The sequence below is a fragment of the Podarcis liolepis genome (assembly GCF_965112155.1).
Source record: "Podarcis liolepis genome assembly, chromosome: 17".
Taxonomy (NCBI): domain Eukaryota; kingdom Metazoa; phylum Chordata; class Lepidosauria; order Squamata; family Lacertidae; genus Podarcis; species Podarcis liolepis.
Genome location: NC_139571.1, coordinates 38,591,701 through 38,615,621, shown reverse-complemented (window position 1 = coordinate 38,615,621; position 23,921 = coordinate 38,591,701). Strand labels below are relative to the sequence as shown.

General features: G+C 46.2%; 1 protein-coding gene across 1 annotated transcript in view; it reads left to right on the top strand.

The window, feature by feature from the left end:
• The first annotated feature begins 10,378 nt into the window (after positions 1-10,378).
• LOC310696478 (cysteine-rich protein 2-like) overlaps positions 10,379-23,921 on the top strand; it is a 34,041-nt gene continuing 20,498 nt past the window's right edge. Inside the window, exons 1-2 of the mRNA XM_083482057.1 lie at positions 10,379-10,402; positions 15,090-15,255. Of these exons, the coding sequence (XP_083338183.1) occupies positions 10,394-10,402; positions 15,090-15,255 (175 nt within the window). The 5' untranslated portion in view covers positions 10,379-10,393. The remainder of the gene's footprint in view (positions 10,403-15,089; positions 15,256-23,921) is intronic.

Below are 23,921 nucleotides of genomic sequence, written 5' to 3'. Positions count from 1 at the left end.
AGCAGAGTCTGTAACCTGAAGCGTATGTAACCTGAAGCATATATAACCTAGGTACCACTGTAGTTCAGCGTATTATCCCTATTCTTGTTCTGGGGTTCAGACAGAACAAAGTGCTAGGTGCATGTGAAACCCAACAACCGATTAGCCACATATCTCATGCCTTGCCGGGTTCTCACTAACAGCATGTTGAAGTGAGGTGGAGGTTTCTCTCTCCACTTTTTAAAAACAGTTTTCATCTCAATAGGGGGAAATGAAGGAGGGGTTCCTGGGAGATATTTACATAGGAAGCTGACTTGCGCTGAGTCGGACCACTGGAACTGTTTACACAGACTGACAGCAAGTCTCCAGTATTTCAGTTCCCAGCCCTTCATGGAGATGCTTCCAACCTACATTGTTTGCTCCTACATGGAAATGAACCTGGAACCTTCTGCATGCAGAACAGATGTCCCGCGGCTGAGCTACAACCCTTCCTCTTATGCCAGCTTCTGAGCTGTTCAAAATATCCCCCTACTTTGGGGAATATGTCAGGCAGCTGAGACAACAAGGTCTGGGAGAAACTCCTGTTCTTGCTTATCTTGTCCAAATAAAGTTGCTCTTCTTGTGTCCTCCTCCAAGAGTTGGATCCAGATGTAGCGGTGCTTAGAACAGACCTGTTAAAACCAATGGGACTTAAGCTAGTCAACTTAAGTCCCATTGATTTCAATGGGTCTGTTCTAAACACCACTAATTCTGGACCTAACCCCCCCCCCCAAGAAATCTTTGAATTGGGGACAAAGGCATCTTGTCTATAGTGCATAAGCATGAAGACCAAGGCACCATAGGTAAAGGTAAAGGCCCCCCTGACCATTAGGTCCAGTCGTGGCCGACTCTGGGGTTGCGGCGCTCATCTCGCTTTAATGGCCAAGGGAGCCGGCGTACAGCTTCCGGGTCATGTGGCCAGCATGACTAAGCCGCTTCTGGCGAACCAGAGCAGTGCATGGAAACGCCGTTTACCTTCCCGCCGGAGTGGTACCTATTTATCTACTTGCACTTTGACGTGCTTTCGAACTGCTAGGTTGGCAGGAGCAGGGACCGAGGAAGGGGAGCTCACCCCGTCGCGGGGATTCGAACCACCGACCTTCTGATTGGCAAGTCCTAGGCTCTGTGGTTTAACCCACAGCGCCACCCACGTCCCTGCCAAAGACATCTTATCTATAGTGCATAAGCATGAAAACCAAGGCACCATATAGGATAATTATTAAGCTTTGTATAAAGGCTTCAAATCATATAAATGTTTGCTTTGTATCTAAATTCTCTCTTTCACCATGCTGATTAGTCTGCTTGAAATTGCACTGCTTTCCACTACCATGTAAAGTTCACGTTCCTGGAGAACAACTCATTACACGCCCACTGCCGTCCTCCAAAACAGAGCATTATAAGAACTGAAATAATTTTAGATACAGGATAAACCATCTTTGATTTATCTGGCAATGAAAATTATAATTGGGATTGTAAAGTAAATTAACAGGGACAAGCATTTGCTATGCTTGGTGCTTTCAACTCAATTAAATAATAGTTGGATGGCCAGGTCCAATAAGCTGCAAATCAAGCCCATCAGCTGCTTGGCAGAAGAGGGAGCAGGAGATGACTTAAATCTCACCCCTCCATGCGCTCGCTCCCTCTGAAAGAGCTGATCAGTCTGACTGCAGTTTGTTTGACCTTGCTAGGGTGTGGCATTTCAAATTAGAACATTTCAAGCTGCACCATTCTGTCCAATAGTAGGGCCGGCCTCAAATATTAACTTTTAAAGGCACTGTTTCGCATCTTGCTATGTTAATAGCATCATGAACACAGAGAAAGTGAATAAGAAAAAGCAAGGGCAAAATAACATAGTTGGCAGCAGCCTTGTTTTAAAGAGCAGGGATGGGGAACTTCAGGCCTGGGGGCAAATCTTCAGGCCTAGGACCCACGTACCTACGGGACCGCCTCTCCTGGTATACCCCACGGAGGACCTTAAGGTCCACAAATGACAACATTTTGGAGGTCCCAGGTCACAAAGTGGTTAGATTGGTCTCAACTTGGGCCAGGGCCTTTTCAGTACTGGCCCCAACTTGGTGGAATTCTCTGTCACAAGACACTAGGGCCCTGCGGGACTTGACATCTTTCCGCAGGGCCTGCAAAAAAGAGCTGTTCCGCCTGGTCTTTGGTTTGGACTCAGTCTGACCCTTATGTTTCCCTCCCCTTATGGTCTTGATTTATCGGCTACTTTTAAAATGAGGCGGCATTTTAAATTGCATTTTAGCCTGTATTTTAAATTGTTTTTTCCCCCCTTTTTCCTTTCCTTTCCTTTTCTTTTCCCCTATTATGTTTTTTACTGTGATTTTATTGGTGTTAGCTGCCCTGAGCTTGGGGACCCATTTCGTAACTTGTTACCATATACCGTATTTTTCGCCCTATAGGTTGCACCGGCCCATAGGGTCACCTAGTTTTTTTTTGGGGGGGGGAATAAAGAATTTTTTTTAATTCCCCCCCCCCAGGCACGGGGCTGGGGTGGGGGAAGCCCCCAGAACAGGGAACTCACGCCAGGCTCTCCAGGCTTGCGGATATCTGCCTGAAGCCCGGGGCGCGCTGAGCAGCACACCCCAGGCTTCGGGGTGCAGACTGCTGTCTGCAAGCCTAGGGAGCCCCGCGGGAACTCCCACGGGTTCCCAAGGCTTGCGGATAGCTTCCTGAAGCCTGGAGAGTGAGAGGGGTCGGTGCGCACCGACCCCTCTCACTCTCCAGGCTTCAGCGAAAGCCTGCATTCGCCCCATAGGATGCACACACATTCCCCTTCATTTTTGGAGGGGAAAAAGTGCGTCCTATAGGGCGAAAAACACGGTATTTGCATGGTGGCAGTGTTCCTGCTGTGACCCACCTTGGATCATGTCACGGTCCACTCCTAGATCCCGACCCACTTGTTGAAGACCAGTGGTGTAGACATCCCCAATGGACCAATGGTCTGACTTGGATTCAGGAAACTTCCTATGTTCCTTCCTAGGTAATTGAGGGTATAGTACCACCCCTGCCCTGATGCCACAGAAACATGGTAAGTGAACAGCCCCTTAGGCCAGTGTTTCTCAAACTTGGGTCTCCAGCTGTGGCTGGACTACAACTCCCATCATCCCTAGCTTGCAGGACCAGAGACCCAGGTTTGAGAAACAATGCCCTAGATGGTTCTACCTGTGAAAATTAACACAATGAGTTTTAAGCAACCTATTACAGTATATAGAAAATGCTTGCCAGTGTACATTCAGAGTAACTCAATAAATCATGGAAAGCGAGGTATGTACTTTAATGCTTGTTACTTAATTTAAATGGTTTGAGAAAAGAGTTCATTTATAGGTCACCCTTCACAAAATTCAACACCCCCCCCCTTTTCCTGGTAGCGTAGGAGACAGAGCCTATGGTTACTCAGCCCCTAAGAAACAGAAAAGGCAAAGGACCTCCCTAAAGGTACACAGGTTTGACACAGCCAACCTTCTCTTTGCTAACAAGCATATTTTGCTGACTACATGCTGCGAGGGAACCGTTTTCACGGAACCTGGCAAATTGTGTTGTGCTGTTACTTCTATTTATGGTGGCATTAGCTGCAAACTATACATCCTTAAAATAAACAAAAGGCACACTTCAGTCCCCTCCCTCTCTGCTTGCAAACGCTCGCTGCTGTTTGCTTAATGCATGCTAGACAAGCAAGATTTCTTCCTGAGCCTTCAGGGCAACGTAGCAAGGTACAACATTGCAGACGTACAAACATTCAGGAAGCGGGGGTGGTGGAATCCCAGCCATGAATCTTCATTAGTGACATCTGTTCTCTAGCAAGGGCCGGCCCTGTCACCCGGCAGAGCGAGGAAGCTGCCTCAGGTAACCAATTATGGGTGTCATAAAATGGCAGCAAATGGTTACAGAGCAAGTATTTGTTGTTGTTGTTTAGTCATGTCCAACTCTTCGTGACCACATGGACCAGAGCTCGCCAGGCACTCCTGTCTTCCACTGCCTCCCGCAGTTTGGTCAAACTCATGCTGGTAGCTTCGAGAACACTGTCCCACCATCTCATCCTCTGTCGTCCCCTTCTCCTTGTGCCCTCCATCTTTCCCAATATCAGGGTCTTTTCCAGGGAGTCTTCTCTTCTCATGAGGTGGCCTAAGTCTTGGAGCCTCAGCTTCAGGACCTGTCCTTCCAGTGAGCACTCAGGGCTGATTTCCCTCAGAATGGATAGGTTTGATCTTCTTGCAGTCCATGGGACTCTCAAGAGTCTCCTCCAGCACCATAATTCAAAAGCATCAATTCTTCGATGTTCAGCCTTCTTTATGGTCCAGCTCTCACTTCCATACATCCTAGGATAAGTATAACCCTAAATTAAACTGGTGTAAATCATTGGGGATCTGAGGTGAGATACCCAAGTAGTGGAAGTTGCTCCTAGTTCCAGCCACCGCACAGAAGCAGCTTAAGGTCCAAAATAGTTTATATGTACGACTTCAGGATGTCGCGTCAGGTCCCCTCAATGTTCTTCAGAAGATGGCGCCTCTGCTTCCAACTCTACAATTTTATGATTTTATGAAATGCAACGGGTGGGGGAGATCTCTCCGCACTTCAAGCCGCTAATGTGTACACTGCTTGAGTCCCAACAATGCCGTTTTGGCAGAGTTCTCCACAAATGCCTCTCACCTGAGATTTAATGTCAAGTCACACTGCTTTGGTCTGATTCTTCACCTTCAATAGTCCTGAACGTTTTCTAACAAGTATCCGGAATAATGGAAGGTAAACCTGAAGATCAAGTCTCCTGGGTTCTCCAAAGTCCATTGCTGGACAGCAACAACTGAGCATTAGCACCATCATGTACCACAGTCACATAGGGACATTTTTGTGTATTACCTTGGCGGAACATTAGTCCTGATGAGGTTGGCACAGACCAAAGAGGCAACCCTGTTTTGGGAAGCTTTTAATGTTTGATGTTTGATTATGTTTCGATATAAGCTGTAAGCTGCCCAGAGTGGCTGGGGAAACCCAGCCAGATAGGTAGAATTATTATTATTATTATTATTATTATTATTATTATTAATACAGCCACACAATTATAATATGGAACAGTCAGAGAGAAGATTCCAGGGTGATCATGAGAATTGTCATGGCAGGTTTATATAGACCAGTATTCTGTCTCTAACATGGCCAGGCAAAAGCCTCAGTTGAGATGGTTACAAAGCAAAATAAAAAAAAAATTAAGTGGAGTAAACGATAGTGGCAGCCCAAAGTCAACTGGTTGATCCAAGATACACTGTAGATACAGTGACAATCCATGATTTCTAATAGAGATGAGTGTCCTAAATAAATAAATAAATAAAGTTTTTGCACAATTATGGCTCTGAAGGAAGAGAGGAAGAAAGCAGCGTAATGAAGTCCATTATTGTTTTAAACAGGGAAGGTTAAAAAGAATCCTGATCAAAAATCCTGTTCAGAACCATATGAGATGGACACTTGGCAGTCTGGGTATGAAACATTTTAAGAGTAGGATGCACTATAAAAATCACACCCCTTTTGGCAGATAAATGTCCCAACCTTGTGATGCTATTTATTTATAGGGAAGGGCCAATTTCTGCAGAAATGTTAACGAAGGTTTTGCACATCCTCAAGTCTCATTCTTAGGCATTGCCTCTGAATGTGAAGACACTATTTGTACCTCTTGTGTCAATTTCAGTTCTCTCGGTTTCTTACTTTTCCAGTCTTAAATTTAGCCCTCCACATTTCACAGTAGTCTGCAATCTTGAAAAAAAAATCCTCATGAAAATTCATCAGCATCTTAGTGTGAATTTATCCTGATAAACACATTTTTATATGCAGTTTTGACTAATGTACACATTTTTTGCAAGCAATTTCCCCTAACATATGCATTTTTTGTAAACATTGGTTGGTGCATCACAAAATTTGGATACGGTGCAAATTTCAGAGAATAGCTGTGTTCAGAGAATAGCGGTGTTGTTTTGAAAACTGCAGTTTGGATTGATTCAGTCTTAAATGCCTTCTGAATTGAATTTCTGCTCCATTCCTAGTCATGGCTGATTCCATTTGACAGCCAGGAGACCCCACTGTCCTAATCACATTCTGAAGCAATGACTTGCAAAGCTTAATGTAGTATTTTCTTTCATGTGTGCGTGACACAGTGCTCATATTGGGTGTGGGAACTTTTATTATTATTAATAATAATAATAATAATAATAATAATAATCTTGTACCAGCCAATCTGGATGCACCAGCCAATCTGGGTAGCTTCCAACAGAATATAAAGGAACACACTCAAACATCAAACATTAAAATTTTCCCAAAACAGGGCTGCCTTCAGGTGGCTGTGAAAAGTCATATGATTGTTTATCTCTTTGACATCTGATGGAAGGGCATTCCACAGGGCAGGTGCCACTGCTGAGAAGGCCCTCTGCCTGGTTCCCTGTAACTTTACTTCTGGCAGTGAGGGAAGTGTCAGAAAGCCCTCACAGCTGGACCTCATTTTTTGGCCCGAATGATGCAGATGGATGTGGGATGTAAACACAGGAGCAGTCAATGACAACATTCCTAGAGTGTACATGTTAGAACATGGGGAGGGATGTCTGTCCAGCAAGCAGGTAAACTTCCTGGGGACGGACTTCCTCTGCATGTGACCAGAGGTGGGTGTGGCCTCACCTGTGCAGGTAATGACAAAAGCACAGGGCAGGCAGCCATCTCTCTCTCTCTCTGCCATTTTCCTTCGATGAGGAAGCATGTAAAGATGCCCTCTTGGCTCTCAGCCAAGGGAGGAGATAAGGTCTATCTTGCAACAAGATAGATTCTAAGTATATGTAACCTTTTTAAGCCTGTCTGCCGTCTGGGATCATATTGTGAACAGATCGTGAGTAAACTCTTTTATACTTTTATAAAGACTGTGTTGTGTCTTGTATTTTAAGAGGGAACAAAAGGGGAAATTACTAGAGTAATTATTATAGAGGTTCTAGCGAACCTGTGCACACGTTACCATTGCGAACTTAAAGGGGAATGTCTATAAACTCTGCTGATATTTTGGGAACTTGTTAGCACAAGTTGGATAAGGATATAATTAGTCAATATATCCTCTCCTGCACCCCAGAACATTCTCACAATGGAGACGCTCCTTTAGGTATACAGGGCTGAGTCCGTTTGGGGCTTTAAAGGTCGGCACCAACACTTTGAATTGTGCTCGGAAACGTACTGGGAACCAGTGTAGGTCTTTCAGGACTGGTGTTATATGGTCCCAGTGGCTGCTCCCAGTCACCCATCTAGCTACTGCATTCTGGATTAATTGTCGTTTCTGAGTCACCTTCAGAGCTAGAGCACATTGTAGAGCACATTGCAGTAGTCCAAGCAAAAGATAATCAGAGAATGTACCACTCTGGCGAGACAGTGGGCAGGAAGGCAGGGTCTCAGCCAGCACACCAGCCAGCCTGGACACAGAGCTGACCAGTGCATCCATGGACAGGTGTGAGTCCAAAAAGACCCCCAGGTTGCGCACCTGGTCTTTTAGGGGCGCAGTTACCCCATTCAGGACCGGGGAGTCCCCCACTCCCAGCTTTGGAGTGAATTAGAAATTCACCCGGGCAAGGAAAGGAGCAAGACAGTTTGCACGGTGTGGATCCAGGGAAGATGGATATACAGACATTGTCTCTGTATGGTTAGCATGCAAAACCAGAGGACCCTTGAGAATATAGCAAAATAAAGATCCACACCCTGCCTTTGAAGTAACTGGCAAGCCTCCCAAAGTCAATAAAGATTTTGCTGTCTCCTGGGAGGCCTCAGCATTGAGCCCAATTGAATAATGTAGTGAGTTATTGTAGAAAAGGAAGCAAGCGTAACATACAGCAGAAAACCTCTCATCTAAAATTAATATGGAATGCTTTAGTTTACATTTGATTCTAAGTATGTGAATCTGTGGGCTGGGCAGGCTGTGGTTGCTCTATAGCAGTGTTTCCCAACCTTTTTTGGGCAAAGGCACACTTGTTTGATGAAAAAAATCTCGCGGCACACCACCATTACAGCCCCGTGACGTCAGCGCGCAGCGTCACGCCGGGAGGGACGCACGAAAGTGAAAGTTTTCAATTTTTTCCCTCCCCCTTGCCGGGGAACCTCCAAGCTTTGGGGGTGGGGGGGAGGAGGCAGCAAAGCGAGGGACTGAGGGACAGCGGCAGCTGAGGCGGCGGCGGCTGTTGTGGTGGTGGCGGCGATAGCGGGCGGAGGAGGGGGCGGCGGCGGGGCCGAGGTGGCCGGCGGCGGCGGGGGAGGCGGCGGCGGGTGGAGCAGGAGGGCGGTCGAGGCCGGTGAGGGAGTAGGGTTGCCCGGGGCTTGAGGAGCCGTCGGCGAGAGTTGCTGCTGCTGTTGTTGCTGCTGCTGCCCGGACATGCCGGCCTCCTCCTCGTCCGCTGTCTCGCGCTCCTCCCCTTTGCACGCGCTGCCCCGCCGCCGCCCCATTGGCTGGGTCCTGTCAGCTGATCCTGTGTTATTTCCTGTGTGTGTGTGTGAGGGGAGAATGGAGAGAGAAACCTCGGCACCACCACCGCGGAGCCGCCCCCGGCTCGACGCGGATCCTCGCCGCCGCCGCCTCTCACCGCCCGACTCGCCCGCCTCCCTCCCACGGCACACCAGCCAACATCTCACGGCACACTAGTGTGCCGCGGAACACCGGTTGGGAAACACTGCTCTATAGTAATGGAAAGGCAGTCTGGACATGTGCAGAGGTATATTTTTATTATGTATTAGTCAAGGGCATGGGCAAAGATGGGAGTGTGTTATGCCTTTACTGGGGACACTGTTAAATGAGCAAGCTAGAGTTAGAAGTCCAAGCCCAGTAGAATCTGCATGGCATTTCTCTCTCTCTCTATGTTGATGTACTGTATCGGCAACATCAGATATATTTAAGATGAAACAAATATTCAAAAGTATTCAAAAATTGAAACTACACCACTCTGGTTTCGATTCTGAAAATTCCTAACTGGAATTTGTATTTTGAATGCAAAATTGTGATGCCAAGATGTGATATCCAGTGTTTTGATGGATATCCAGTCTTGGTGGCTTTGAGAAGTATTGTCTGACTCCAAACACCATTGCATGTCAACAATCTGATTCAATCAGAACTAAGTACCACTGCTTGTCAACTCTCAAATACAATTAGATCTCGATGTGCCCTTCAGCAAACGGAAGGGCTCTTTCTGTTCATGGAAGGGACTCTAATCAAAGGGGAGGCTTCCTCTGGCAGAAACAGAGGCACTTTTTGCCAATACTCCTTCAGTTCCACATGCCACGTCCTAAATCGCTTGGCATGTCCCAAGCCCTCCAGAGGAACTTTTCATGAGACACAGCGGGCTGCAGGGGGAAGAAGGAACTGATGAAAATCACCTACCCCAGGGAATGGATGAATCTGTCAATTTCGCTTTCTCCTAGTGAAATATACTCAGAGTCAAGAGTGGATTTCATGCTCTTTATTCAGCTCATAGTGGTGAGGAGGAATGGAAGTTCCCCCAGAATGTCTGCTTTATATACATTATTTACGCAGTGGGCCCCACGTGATTGGCTAATTCCGGGATTCTCCTGTAGGCCAATCTGATTGCGGATTCTCTTCCACCTGGAGCTGGATTGGGTGGCTCCTGTGGACCAATCAGACTGCTGCATTGTGGACCCTATTGTTCTAGGACCAATCAGACTGCTGCCTTCTGAATCCTATTCAACTCAGTACATAACACCTAGTGTGTTGTATTGTAGCTCCAGTCTTACCTTCAGTTTGCCTCATTTTTGTAGCACTTTGCAAATTTTTGAGGAAAAAGAACCTCATGAAAATCCATCGGATTTTTGATGCACGTTTCTTTCTATACACATTTTTTTGCAAGCTGTTTCCCCTAATATATGCATTTTGATGCCCCTAACCTATGCATTGACGTGCTTTTTCTTATTACTGGAGAACAGCATGGCAAAATTCAGAGAGGTACGCATTTCAGAGTTGCATTTCGGTTGGTGTACTGTTCCAGGAAGTGCAAATGGGGTAAAATGCATTAAAATGCAAAGCAAACCCAATTTCTCCTCCATCCCTGTCTCCAGAGGGAGATTCCTGGGAACGGCATCCCTCTCATGCTCAGTCTTGGGGCCGACTCGTGGAATAGAAAATATTCTGCATGTATCCAAGAGAATATTAGCCACCCCAAACTGAGGAAACATATTTCGGAGGGCAAATTGTGGTCAGTTCTAGATACGTCGGAGGAGGAAGGATCTACTTAGCATTCTCTTCCCACGGTAACCATGCGCCAGCTCGGAGACCAGAGCTACAGAAATGGTGGGCTGTGAAAATAAAGAGGGCCACTTAAGAGGCTGGCAGGCTCTTGCCTGAGCCATGTATCAGGTAAGCTGCTCAAGAGTCCTAGAGCTAAGCACTGCCAGGAAGGAGAAACAACAAAGGGAAGGTTTCTAGGCAACCGTAAATTCTGAAGCAATAGGCTATTAGCCTTTTCTGCTCAGCTGCATACATCAATCAAGCCAGCATCCCAGGAGGGTAGGAGCTAGGGGCAGCCCATGTATATTCAATGTTTCTCTCTGGCAAAATATTTACCTGCTCAAATGTCACCTTCCCCTTTGATCTGTAGCCCTCAGAGGGTCTGAGTCAGTGTCTCTGTACTCAAAGCCGGACGTGCGGTAGAGGTAGGGGGAGCAAGAGACGGGCTGGACTGGGCCAGTTCTGCCCATTCACGTAGCCTGGCATATCTGAAGCAGAAGAAAAGCAAGGGCAGAGGATGAGCCTTGTCCTTAGAAGTATCAGGGACACTAAGCACCACATTTTTCGCTCTATAAGACGCACCTAGTTTTTGGAGGAGGGAAACAAGAAAAAAAATATTCTGAATCTCAGAAGCCAGAACAGCACGAGGGATCACTGCGCAGTGAAAGCAGCAATTCCTCTTGCTGTTCTGGCTTCTGGGATAGCTGCGCAGCCTGCATTCGCTCCATAAGACGCACACAAATTTCCCCCTACTTTTTAGGAGGGAAAAAGTGAGTCTTATAGAGCAAAAAATACGGTAATTATTATTTTTCAGTTGTACTCTTGAGATATGTCTTAAATTATAGCAAGCCTGAACAAACACATGTTTTTCAAGGTATCATGATCAAGGTATCAAGGTATCAAAACTATGTTTGCAAGGTATCATGATGGCTACAGCTCCCTGCCTAACTTTCCCTTTGAGAGGAAATCAAAGTTTGCCTTTGTGTAATGTGTGAAAGGCCCTTTTGATGAACGAACAGTGTCACATTGGATTCATGTTGTATGAGTTGAGGGTGCCATTGAGGACCTTAAAAGATCTAGGGATACCATGGCTTTCTAGATATTGCTGGACTACATCTCTCATCATCCCTGGCCATTGGCCATGCTGACTAGGGCTGCTGGAACATGGAAGGATCTTGATCATGCTATTAAAATAATGGATTGGGGGAGGGGAGGGAAAAACCTATTTATTTAAAACATAGACCAAAAGGAGACCAAAACATAGACCAGGCAAATGCATGTGTACGCTGTTAAGACAGTGAAGAAAAATATACGAGAAAGAATCAATAAGACATTTTTTTAAGGGGAGGGGGAATATCTATCCAATTAATTTTCCTGGTTAGTTTAAGAGCTGGGGGTGGAGGAGATCTGGGTCATGATGTTCCGTCTATTGGCAAAAAAGCCAACAGAACTTTGTAAAATACCGCAAATATATAGTACAACTACGGCTGGAAGGATCTGTCAATGTCAGTTCTCTCAGTCTCTCATTTTCCCTATCTTAAATTCAGTTTTCCAGATTTTTGCAGCAATTTCTAAAAACCCTCATAAAAATTAATCTGAATTTTAGGGTCAATTCCACCTAATAAACACATTCTGCATGCAGTTGGAGTGGTGTACACATTTTTTGCAAGCCATTTCCCTTAACAGAATGCATTTTGTATTAATATTAATGTTTTCATTACATATTCATTGTTATGCAGCACTATGCACAGGACCAGGGACATGGGTGGCGCTGTGGCCTAGGACATGCCAATCAGAAGGTCGGCGGTTCAAATCCCTGCGACGGGGTGAGCTCCCGTTGCTCGGTCCCTGCTCCTGCCAACCTAGCAGTTTGAAAGCACATCAAAGTGCAAGTAGATAAATAGGTACCACTCCGGCAGGAAGGTAAACGCTGTTTCCGTGCACTGCTCTGGTTCACCAGAGCACTGCTTATTGGCCAAGGGAGCTGGCGTACAGCTTCCGGGTCATGTGGCCAGCATGACTAAGCCGCTTCTGGCGAACCAGAACAGCGCACGGAAATGCCATTTACCTTCCCGCCGGAGCGGTATCTATTTATCTACTTGCACTTTGATGTGCTTTCAAACTCCTAGGTTGGCAGGAGCTAGGGATTCGAACCGCCAACCTTCTGATCGGCAAGTCCTAGGTTCTGTGGTTTAACCCACAGTGCCACCCGCGTCCCACCCACTTTCCCTTAGGACGTCCCTATTTTCAAAGGAGAAATGGAGGGTGTGGAGTTATGTGACCCCCAAGCTAAGGAGATAAGTAACTATACAACCTTTAGAAGACACCGGAAAGCAGCCCTGTATAGGGAAGTTTTTTCATGTTTAATGGTGGCTGGGCCAACCCAGTCAGATGGGCGGGGTATAAATAATAACATTAGTAGTAGCAGCAGCAGCAGTAGTAGCATTAGTAGCAGTATTGAATAGGACACCTCTGAATTCACCAGAAAAATGTTGGAGGGTATGCAAGCCCCTCTCTGGTGTGCACAACAATTGTAAAAATGCAACTTGAAACATAGCAGGGGGGGGATGGCTTTGCTGTGTTTCAAGCTATAATCTCATTCTCCTCACAAGCTGCCATTTTTCCTGTTAAGGAAGACGTACAGGCGCTGTCCATTTTCCGAAACGTGGCAAGCATGCGCAGTGGCGTAGCATGGGGGGTGCAGGGGGGGCGGCCGCACCGGGCGCAACATCGGGGGGGGGCGTGCTCGCACTCGCAGCTCTCTGCCCCTACCTGGCTCACTCAGGGTTAGGAGGCACAAATTACTTTCCTTGCCCCGGGTGCTGACAACCCACGCTACGCCACTGAGCATGTGTACCCACGCATGCTTGCACATAGGAAATTTACACAGTCCAGAAGGAAAACATTATTCCCCTCTCCCTCAATGCCATAGTCCTAATCCCATCCGCTTGCACCTATGACAGCTATTCAAAAGAAAAGAAGGTGATCCAGTAGAGATCACTCTGATGCCTCTTCTCATTTGGCCCTCCAGGCAGCCTTGATACCAGGGGGGAATAGCTGCATTGCCATGTATTGGAGGAAACACACACACCTTTAAGACGTTGCAGGTTTAGCCTGACTTCAGCTATACTCTCTGCGAGAGCAAACTAATTTTCATTATATAACTATGGCTCATTAGCTTTGTCACCAGCTGCTACATTCCTTTCACTGCAGCATATGCAAATCGCAAATAGACACTGATGGACTCAGTTTCACTATTGCCTCGGCCTCCTGCTGCCTCCCACCAACTCCCTATTTGTCAGTTTTACCCTTTGCTCAGCCCAGTCTTCCAACGTAGGGTGAATACACTCCACCATCTATCAAGCGGAGCACACACGTAAACAAAGCTGGTTATCTGTAAAGTCCTGTGACACAGCGGGGAGGATTATACTATTGTTAACCAGCTGGCTGTTGATTCTGTTGTGTTATGAAACCCTCCTCTCTGGGATGGGAAACAGATACAGGAATTTCAGTAAGTGAAAAAGCATGGGAATCAACATGGCAAAATCCATCTTTAAAAACAATTTCGGCTCACCTCCAGGAAATTTACCTTAAAAATATCTTTCGGCGGCATTGAACCCCCTTGCAGATATAAATCCTTTAAGCTCACCATTATGTTGGGAAGGCTGTGGAGAACGAGGTTCCTGTTTTCATGTTTGATGGGAGTGTACCATGGTCCAAGCCTTTTGGGGGAAAGTTTTTAACCTGACCTCCAAAATCACCAAACAATCTATCCCTCCTAATTTATCACTTGCCTTATTATCATTAGATTTGATCCCACATTCTACCCTTAAATCTAAAGAATTAATTTCATTCCTGATCACAGCAGCTAGACTAATTATTGCCCAACAATGAAAGGAAACTTCTAAAACACCAATAGAGGCTTGGGTTTAATAGCATACTATTTAATACTACTGGTGACTAATCAAAGGAATTTCCAAAAAATGATACCTTTGACACGATCTGGTCTTCCTTTTTCTCTTTTATTGAAGAAGAACAGTATATTTTAATGCCACCATCATCACTGAGGTGTCTGTGGAAGGGTTATATTTATTGAACATGTATTGTATTGTAACTTTTGAATAAATGTTTTTTGAATTTTTTTTAAAAATGGGAAGGAATTTATGAACAGGGGTAGGAAAACCTATGGCTGTCCAAATTCTGGGCTCCAACTTTGATCAGCCCCATCCAGCAGAGTCAAGGTTGATTAGAGTTGAAGTTCAACAGCATCTAAAGGGCCACAGGTTAGCCACCCCTGAGTTAAGCCCCTTCTGTGGTAGACATTTAAAGCACTATCATACCACTTTAAACAGTCATGGCACCCCCAAAAGAACGCTGGGAACTGCATGGTGCTAAGCGTCGTTAGACGATCATATTCCCCGTAGAGAACTACAATTTGCAGAACGGTTTAACAGTCAATGCCTCTTCCAAGGGAAGTACAGATCTTTGAATATTGTAATACAGTGGTACCTCGGGTTACATACGCTTCAGGTTACATACGCTTCAGGTTACACACTCCACTAAGCCAGAATCTAGTTTATGTGCACTAGCTGAATCTTCTGAATGTTCTTCAAGGGTAGCCCCATGAAAAGCGCATCACAGTAATCTAAACGTGATGTGACTTAAAGCATGGATTACTGTTGCAAAATCAGACTCGAAAGGCCAATACCTTTGTTTAAATGAGAAGTTACTTGCTTGGTTCCCTCTCCTCAGCCCTGTCACTAACACAACAATGTGCTCGCTCATTTACTTATAACCACAACATCCTGACTGAAAGTGCAGAGCACATTGCTCACCACCCTGTCCCAGCCATGGTTTTCCTGTCAGTCCAAGCGAACAGACTCCTGTTGATTCAGACGGTGCTGAGGAGCGTCGAGAGGGGCCTGAAGGAAGACGAAGGATGATTTCATATTGCCCCATGTGTGGAAAACCAGTCTACTTTGGTAAGTTTATTTCTCTCTCCTCACTGTATTTAAACTGCAGCTCTCTTGTGAGTTCATAAGGCTAGAAATTAAGGGCAGTACTTTGAGGCTCTGGTGAGGATGGTAAGTCTGAAATGCTCATGGTTAAAAAACTGATGACTGGGGGGGGGTGTGTCTTTGTATGGGTATGTGTTGAGATTAGGTTTCATATTAACTTGCCTCCAGATTTGCTGCTCTAGGAGGTTGTTGTTGTTGTTTAGATGTTTAGTCGTGTCCGACTCTTCGTGACCCCCTGGACCAGAGCACGCCAGGCACTCCTGTCTTCCACCGCCTCCCACAGTTTGGTCAAACTCATGTTTGTAGCTTCGAGAACACTGTCCCACCATCTCGTCCTCTGTCCTCCCCTTCTCCTTATGCCCTCCATCTTTCCCAACACCAGGGTCTTTTCCAGGGAGTCTTCTCTTCTCATGAGGTGGCCAAAGTCTTGGAGCCTCAGCTTCGGGATCTGTCCTTCCAGTGAGCACTCAGGGCTGATTTCCTTCAGAATGGAGAGGTTTGATCTTCTTGCAATCAGTGGGACTCTCAAGAGTCTCCTCCAGCACCATAATTCAAAAGCATCCATTCTTCGGCGATCAGCCTTCTTTATGGTCCCGCTCTCACTTCCATACATCCTCAGGCATCCCTAAATCGATGGTCAGACCTACATAATTCAAGTCACATAACATAAGAAGAGGCTGCTGGATCAGGCCAATGGCCCATCTAGTCCCTCATCCATTTTTCACAGTGGTTGACCAGATACTTATAGGAAACCAGCAAGCAAGACTTGGGCACAACAACATTCTGCCCACCTGTGATTTCCAGCAACTGATATTCAGAGGAATGGTGTCTCTGAAAGTAGAGGTTGACTATAGCCATCATGGCTACCAGCAGGCAGAAACCGGTGCATGTATGTACTCATCACCCCAGGTTTTCTGGAGCAATGCAACGTGTCACCTGTTTATTCAACCATCTTGCATGCCCAAATGGGAAAGAGAAGGGCAAGGAGATGACAATTGGTTTTCTCATATTATTTATTAAGAGTATCAGTGGGAGTCTGATGGTGCGCTTGCAGAGGTGGGGAACCTTTTTTTAACCTAAGGCTGGGCAGCCTTCTGCAGACCATATGGTGCTAATGGGTTTAGCCAGATCCAAAAACTTGTCAGAGCAACTGGATGTGGCTCATTCTCCCTGGACCATGGGCTGCATCCCAGTCATGCAGGTACCAGATATTCCTACACCTCTGTCCACACACAGCTCCACACACGTAAGCAAGAAGCAGTATTACAGTTCAAGGACATAGCCCAAGGAGGAAGCAGCTGGTAGGGAGGAAGTCCAGAAAGGAGCAGCCTGGGGGGGGGGGCTGATAGAGAGTCCTGGAGGGCCACATTTGGCTCTGAGGCTCTGCATACCTCCTGTAGTGAAAGGAGCAACCACACACTGGTCAAAAGGTCTTTTGCTGCACAGCTATTGAGCTCCCAGGAACATCCACTGGCAACTCACTTGGTGAGCTGGTTGAAGTGACTGCAGGTGTCTCACAGAAAATTGACACCAGATTGCGCTCATTTTAGAGCTCTCCTTTTGCTTGTGCTCTGTGGTTTGTAAATGTTTGCCTCGCATTTCAGTGCTGCTGCTTGACATCTTCAAAGCTTCCTGTTTGTGACCTGTTCTTCCTGTTTCTGCTACACTTGCTACCTTCTGACTGTTGTGGCTTCCTGAATGCCCAGCCTTGCATTACTTCCATGACATCAACACCTTGCCTGGTTTTCCCTCTGAGCAAAACAGGCTAGTCCAGGGGCTCCCAAACTGTGGCCTGTGGACCACCCGTGGTCCACAAGCTTCATTCCGGTGGTCCACGGCATGTTCTCCTTAACAGTCATATAGTTTTTTATTGCTCCTTTTATTTCTGATATTGTATTTAATTGCATTACAATGCTAATTCTGTGGAATTCAAATTGTAATGCAATAAACTGCAATATAAGAAATGAAAGAAGCAATTAAAAATGCAATTAAAAATCACACATCATCTAGCACATATCACAATTTGCTATGACAGGGAGAAAAATCATTAAATGGTCCACCAAGATCCTCAGCAATTTTCAAGTGGTCTGGGGTGGTGAGGGGGTACAACTTGGGAACCACTGGGCTAGTTTACAGAGGCCAGGAGTGTGTTTTGAGAAGGAGCTGAGATGTTCTGGGTTCAAATGTATGTTCATCGGTGAACACACTAGATGGTTTTAGGCAAACGATACAGCTTCCAGTTTCCCTCCTCCATCTTATGACACAGGTCATAATACCAGCCTAGCTTAAAGGTAAAGGTAAAGGGACCCCTGACCATTAGGTCCCATCGTGACCGACTCTGGGGTTGCGGCACTCATCTTACTTTATTGGCCGAGGGAGCCGGCGTACAGCGTCCGGGTCATGTGGCCAGCATGACTAAGCTGCTTCTGGCGAACCAGAGCAGTGCACGGAAACGCCGTTTACCTTACCGCCGGAGCGGTACCTATTTATCTACTTGCACTTTGACGTGCTTTTCAACTGCTAGGGTGGCAGGAGCAGGGACCGAGGAACGGGAGCTCACCCTGTCGCAGGGATTCGAACCGTCGCCTTCTGATCGGCAAGTCCTAGGCTCTGTGGCCCACCAGCCTAGCTTACACAGTTGTAATAATGACTGAGACAGCTGTGGAGACCTTTGGGTAGTTGGGAAGAGTGCAATACTAATATCAAGTATTATTAAATAGGGGGGTGGGAGTTGACCATTGGGTACTTGTAAAAAAGAAGATTACAACTTAATAGACTGAAGAACAGAACAAAATAATTTTCTAGGACTGATAGTGATAGTGAAATGTCTTACTCCCTCTCAGGTCTGAAAGGCATTTGTTTTATTCTGAACTTCTGTGGTGTTCAAAGTTCTTCTTCTGTCATCACCATCCCTTCGTATGGTGCTTTTGAGTGTGCTCAAAGTGTTTCAAATTGGTAGCTCAGTGGTCCTTACAAAAACTCTGTAAGGTAGGTCAGTATTATAATCTCCATATTGAAGATGGGGAAGAGCCTATAGGGACAATGAATAAGTTCATGGCAGAGCCAAGATTTGAACAGGAAGCTTCCTGGATCAACAGCTCACCTTCTTGGGCATTATATTACTCAAGTAAACTTTGTAACGTTTGCACAGTCTTGGTTTGTAAGAATGAGTTAGCACCTGGTTCAAACTTCATGAATCTCATCCAACATCTCCCCCACCCTTTCTTCCCAATTTGCATTTGTCATATGGGGGCCACAGAGCTAATCTTCAGGGTTCTTGTAAAGATCATTGAGATAAGGTATGTGTGGTGCTTTGAGCACTTAAGAGCACTGTTTCAATGCTCTTGTTTTTGCCAGACTGGGGAAACGGCTGACTCAAGGCTGGCACTGTCACAAGGCACTTGGCAGGATGCTTTTCGTAACTAGCTTTTGTGTGCTCTCATTCTACTTCAGAAACTTTCCTGGTTGTAGATTTCCAGTAAAAATAAACTGGCCAATTGGCTTTCTGGTGGCAGCTCTTGGCTTCTCAAGACTTACTATTTCTCTCTCTCTCTCCTTCCCGCTCTCTCTAAACTCTCCCCAAAAGTGATAAGATAAATATTAGTGCAATTTTCTCACAGGTAACAGCTGTGTCGGGTTGATTTAGTAGAATCACACACACTGTCTCTCTGTGGTTGAACACAGCCTTCAGAATCACACATGCTGTAAACACAGAATGTAGCTGAATAGATAGAAAGGAGGATAGTGTGATGGCCACTTTAGGGCTCATCTGCTCTTCCATTTCTCCCACTGCTTTCCCCTGGGAAAAACTGTGGTTTAGCACTGAATCAGAACGAACACCATTCAGGGTTTCTGTGCATTGCCGTTTGTTCCAATTTCGTGCCAAAGAGCTGGTTTTCTGAGAGCAAAGGCAAAAGCAAAACGGCTCAGACTTGTCTCTAGAAGGCACAGGACAAGCAAAAACCGCTCAGACCCATGCTTTCTAGGCATGGGGCAAGTGGAAATATAGGTGAGGCCTCAGAGATTGTGATCCACTCTTCTTCCTGTTTCCATTATTCCCAATGTCCATTAATTGTTTTAGAGCAGGGACGGGGAACCTTGCTGCTTTTAATGCCGAACTGAAACTAAACAGCACACTTCTGTGAGAGGAGACTCAGCAGTTCCTCATATGGTTGAGACATGGGGCTTTTTTTTTAGCTGGAACTCTCCGGAGCTCAATTCCAGCACCTCTCAGGTGGGCACCATTACAAGAGAACAAGGGAGGCGTACAAGGGAGCAGCTCTTTTTCTAGAAAAATAGCACTGTTGATATACCACAGCTGTAAACCTCCATATGCCATTGGACTACAACGCCTATCATCTCTGAGCATTGGCGACGCTGTTTGGAAACTGATGGGAGTAAGAGTTCAGCAATATCTGCAAAAGTTCTCCATCTTTGATTACAACCTGAGTCATGAGGCCAAAGTCAGAGCTGCGAAAGTAAAACAACACCCTGAAACTGTTACAGGTGGGATGAATAATATCTGATAGAATTAACTCATTTGCAAATTTCACCCATATTAATTACACTCCTGCTAAATCATGGGTGTAATTAAGTCTTGATGGTTATGGAAATGGTTACCGCTGGTAGTATTTTCATATCACCATAGGTTCCCTAATACCACAGTAGTTATTACCACTGCTGTGGTGTTTGGTCAAGTAAATACTCCTATCAGGAGTAATTAATACTGGCGGCATGCTAATGGTACTCTAAATGCTGTCAGAAATGACTGTGTGTCTGAGTCCTGGCTGTGAAATCCCTTCCGTTAATGAATGCTTATGGGCACAACATGACCTTACAAAGCTTGTTTGCTTGCCAGTATTTTGACTTTGCAAGGAGGAATGTGACAGGAGAATATTTAGGATGACAAGAGAAGCACAAAGAGGAAGAAAGGAACTAAATTGACCATTGATATTAGCAATTTAAACCCAGGTATATATGCACTTAAGGGATGCAGGTGGCGCTGTGGGTTAAAACACAGAGCCTAGGACTTGCTGATCAGAAGGTCGGCGGTTTGAATCCCCGCGATGGGGTGAGCTCCCTTTGCTCGGTCTCTGCTCCTGCCCACCTGTTAGCAGTTTGAAAGCACATCCAAGTGCAAGTAGATAAATAGGTACCGCTCAGGCGGGAAGGTAAACAGCATTTCCGTGCGCTGCTCTGGTTCGCCAGAAGCGGCTTAGTCATGCTGGCCACATGACCTGGAAGCTGTATGCCAGCTCCCTCGGCCAGTAAAGTGAGATGAGCGCTGCAACCCCAGAGTCGGCCACGACTGGACCTAATGGTCAGGGGTCCCTTTACCTTTACTATATATGCACTTAGGATACTCTGCTCTCTCTCTCCCACACCCCATTTGTAACAATCAAATTGGTTTCTTCTATTACTTTGCCTTTTCTATGTATGTCCTTGGGTGCTTTATTTTCTTACAGGGCACTCAACTTGCAATATTAAAAAAGTGATCAGCGAGTGAAAAACAGAGCAATGGAATATATTACATTATTGAAAATTTCAGCAAAGCATGCCTCAACATATACTGCAAAGACCACTTCCAGATTTAAAATTTAAAGATACAAGCAGCTGATTCAAAATTAACATGATTCAAAATTGAGAACATGAGCAAATCTTTTGCCTGAATGGTTATGAGGACAGGGAGTGATGGTACTTTGGTGGGGTGAAAGGGAGACATTATATACTTATTTTACACATTGTCTTCTTTTGTTAAACAATAAATTTATACAATTATCCATGTTTTGGGTGTTTCTGTGATTTTGTCAATTTTCTTGATAATGATGACAAACATTTATGTGGCGCATTTCAAGTGGTCGCAGCACGTTGTGCATATTATCTCTCAATAATCTTTATAAGGTAGACCAAGAGTTACCAGTCTTTTTGGACCAGAGGGCACATTTGCTTCAGGATGAGAACAGAAATCGTGCTCCGGCGGTGCGGCAGCAGTGGGAGGCCCCATTAGCTAAAGTGGTGCTTCCCGTCGGGAAGGTAAACAGCGTTTCCGTGCGCTGCTCTGGTTCGCCAGAAGCGGCTCAGTCATGCTGCCCACATGACTCGGAAGCTGTACACCGGCTCCCTCAGCCAATAAAGCGAGATGAGCGCCGCAACCCCAGAGTCGGCCATGACTGGACCTAATGGTCAGGGGTCCCTTTACCTTTACCTATGTTGGTTGGGGCACAGAATCAGGACTCAGTTTCCCTTTCTGTATCACTGACTGGTGAGATTCCACATTGTTTTGCCCAGCAAATGTGTGCAGTCACAGGGTTCACAGTTAACTGGACTGGGGTTGATACTGCATGACTTAGGAGGCCAGCACATCAAACTGGTACTTCTTCACATGCTCCTAAAATGATGACATCTGTATTCATTGACTTCTATTCAACACCAGAATTTACAAATCTACTCAGGGCTTAAGAAGTGTGCCTGCTAGCAGCAACTCACGAAGGTAGTAGAGGACCACATTAGATTGTATGGCTGGATCTCTCAACACCTTTTTCTTTTGCCTGAAAAATCTGCGTGGAACTGCTCATTAAAGCAATGCACCATGTTTTATTGCCCCCAACAACAACTGCAACATGAGAAGTGCACCTCAAAATCCCTTCTGACATTGCAAGGGATCTTGGGGTGCAGTTTGGATCACTTGCTGCTTCATCCTCTTGCTGCGTTGAAAGCTATTGCCACTGAAAGCACAGTGTATGAGTTACACAGTCAGATTGACCCCATAGCTGATTTTAATGTTAGCAGGTCAGATTTCCTGGGTAAATGTGCGCGGGATTGCTCTGTAAGCAATCTTGCCACTGTTCTCCATGCCTTCCCACTACACCTTGGGTATAATATAGGGTGACTTACTTCAGGGGTCACTACCATGGCACACAGAAGAATAATACCTGCAGGCACTGAGATGGTAAACGCTAAGCAGATTATGACAGAGCAGTGCAGAGCAGAGCAGTTACTGGTGCTAGAAGGGTCCACTCCCTTACACACTAATTTGGAAGGATGTTTAGGGAATGAGAATTGGCAGGGACGACTGCCCCATTGGCGTCACTCCAGCTTGCTTGTTTGTATCCTGCCAGCCATGTGGTGCTGGTGTCAGGCACTTGCTTCATGCTGTGAAGGGACTTCCCTCACCCGCTATGTCTGGATGGGGCAGAAATAAGCAAAAGGAGCACCCCATTAATTCAGTTGGTTGTTTGTTGCCTGCCAGCCGTGTGGAGCTGAAGGCGGGTCCTTATTTTGCCCATGGAATGGCTTTTCTGAAGGTGAGTCGTGTGTGTGATTGGCAAAGAGGCAGATATGTGTGCAGTGGGGGGGGGCAGAGGTGTGGATATGTGATCTATGTGTATGTTTGGTCTGTGTGAGAGGGAGAGATGTATGTTGTGTGGCTGATACTGCATGGGTGTTTGTGTGGTCTGCAAAAGCGAGAAAGAGATGCACTTCTGCAGAGAGGGAGAGACGTGCATGTGGTTTGCATGTGAAAAAGAGAGGGGGAGGTTTGTGTGGTCTTTGTGGTTTCTCTGTGTGTGTGTGTGAGAGAGAGAGATACACCTGGGTAGAGAGAGGGGGCAGATGAATGTATAGCTGTATATATGCGAAGTGTGTTTGTATGAGTGAGTGTGAAAAAATGTATGCGTGCCTTATCTGTTTGTGCAAGAGAGAGAAAGGGGCGTAGCTGCCGTGTATTTTCCCCTAGTACTGGGGAAATATCCTTGCCATTGTTAGACGACAACAGCATCAGGGGCAGCATGGGAATCAGCATGGGCAGCAGGGAATCAATATTGTGAGATCTTCACAATTGGGACAGGTGACTTCCCAAGGCAAAGCAACAACAACAGCAGTACAGTGGTAAGGTAAAGGTAAAGGGGTCTCTGACCATTAGGTCCAGTTGTGACCGACTCTGGGGTTGCGGCGCTCATCTCGCTTTATTGGCCGAGGGAGCCGGCGTACAGCTTCTGGGTCATGTGGCCAGCATGACTAAGCCACTTCTGGTAAACCAGAGCAGCGCACGGAAACGCCGTTTACCTTCCCTACAGAGCGGTACCTATTTATCTACTTGCACTTTGATGTGCTTTCGAACTGCTAGGTTGGCAGGAGCAGGGACCGAGCAACGGGAGCTCACCCCATCGCGGGGATTTGAACCGCCAACCTTCTGATCGGCAAGCCCTAGGCTCTGTGGTTTAACCCACAGCGCCACCTGCGCCCCTACTCTGCTTCAAAAATTGCTTCAGTTGCAATGGTACACTTCTTCTTCTTCTTCTTCTTCTTCTTCTTCTTCTTCTTCTTCTTCTTCTTCTTCTTCTTCCTCCTCCTCCTCCTCCTCCTCCTCCTCCTCCTCCTCCTCCTCTTCCTCCTCAACAGGTCGGAACCAGGTGCACCAACTCTAGGGGGCAGAGGTGTCATCAGCCCCCTCAATATTCAGGGGGCTGAGCCCCCTGCTAAGAATCAGTGAGGGAGCGGAAGACGCTGAACCGCCAAGCGAAGTGTGGCACGGCATCGACAGAAGGCTGGCCTTTCCTGCGAGGGGTTGGGAGATGCTGCAGGGAGTGGCGTGGCCCGCCATGAGGTTACGCTGGCCTGCACAGCATCTC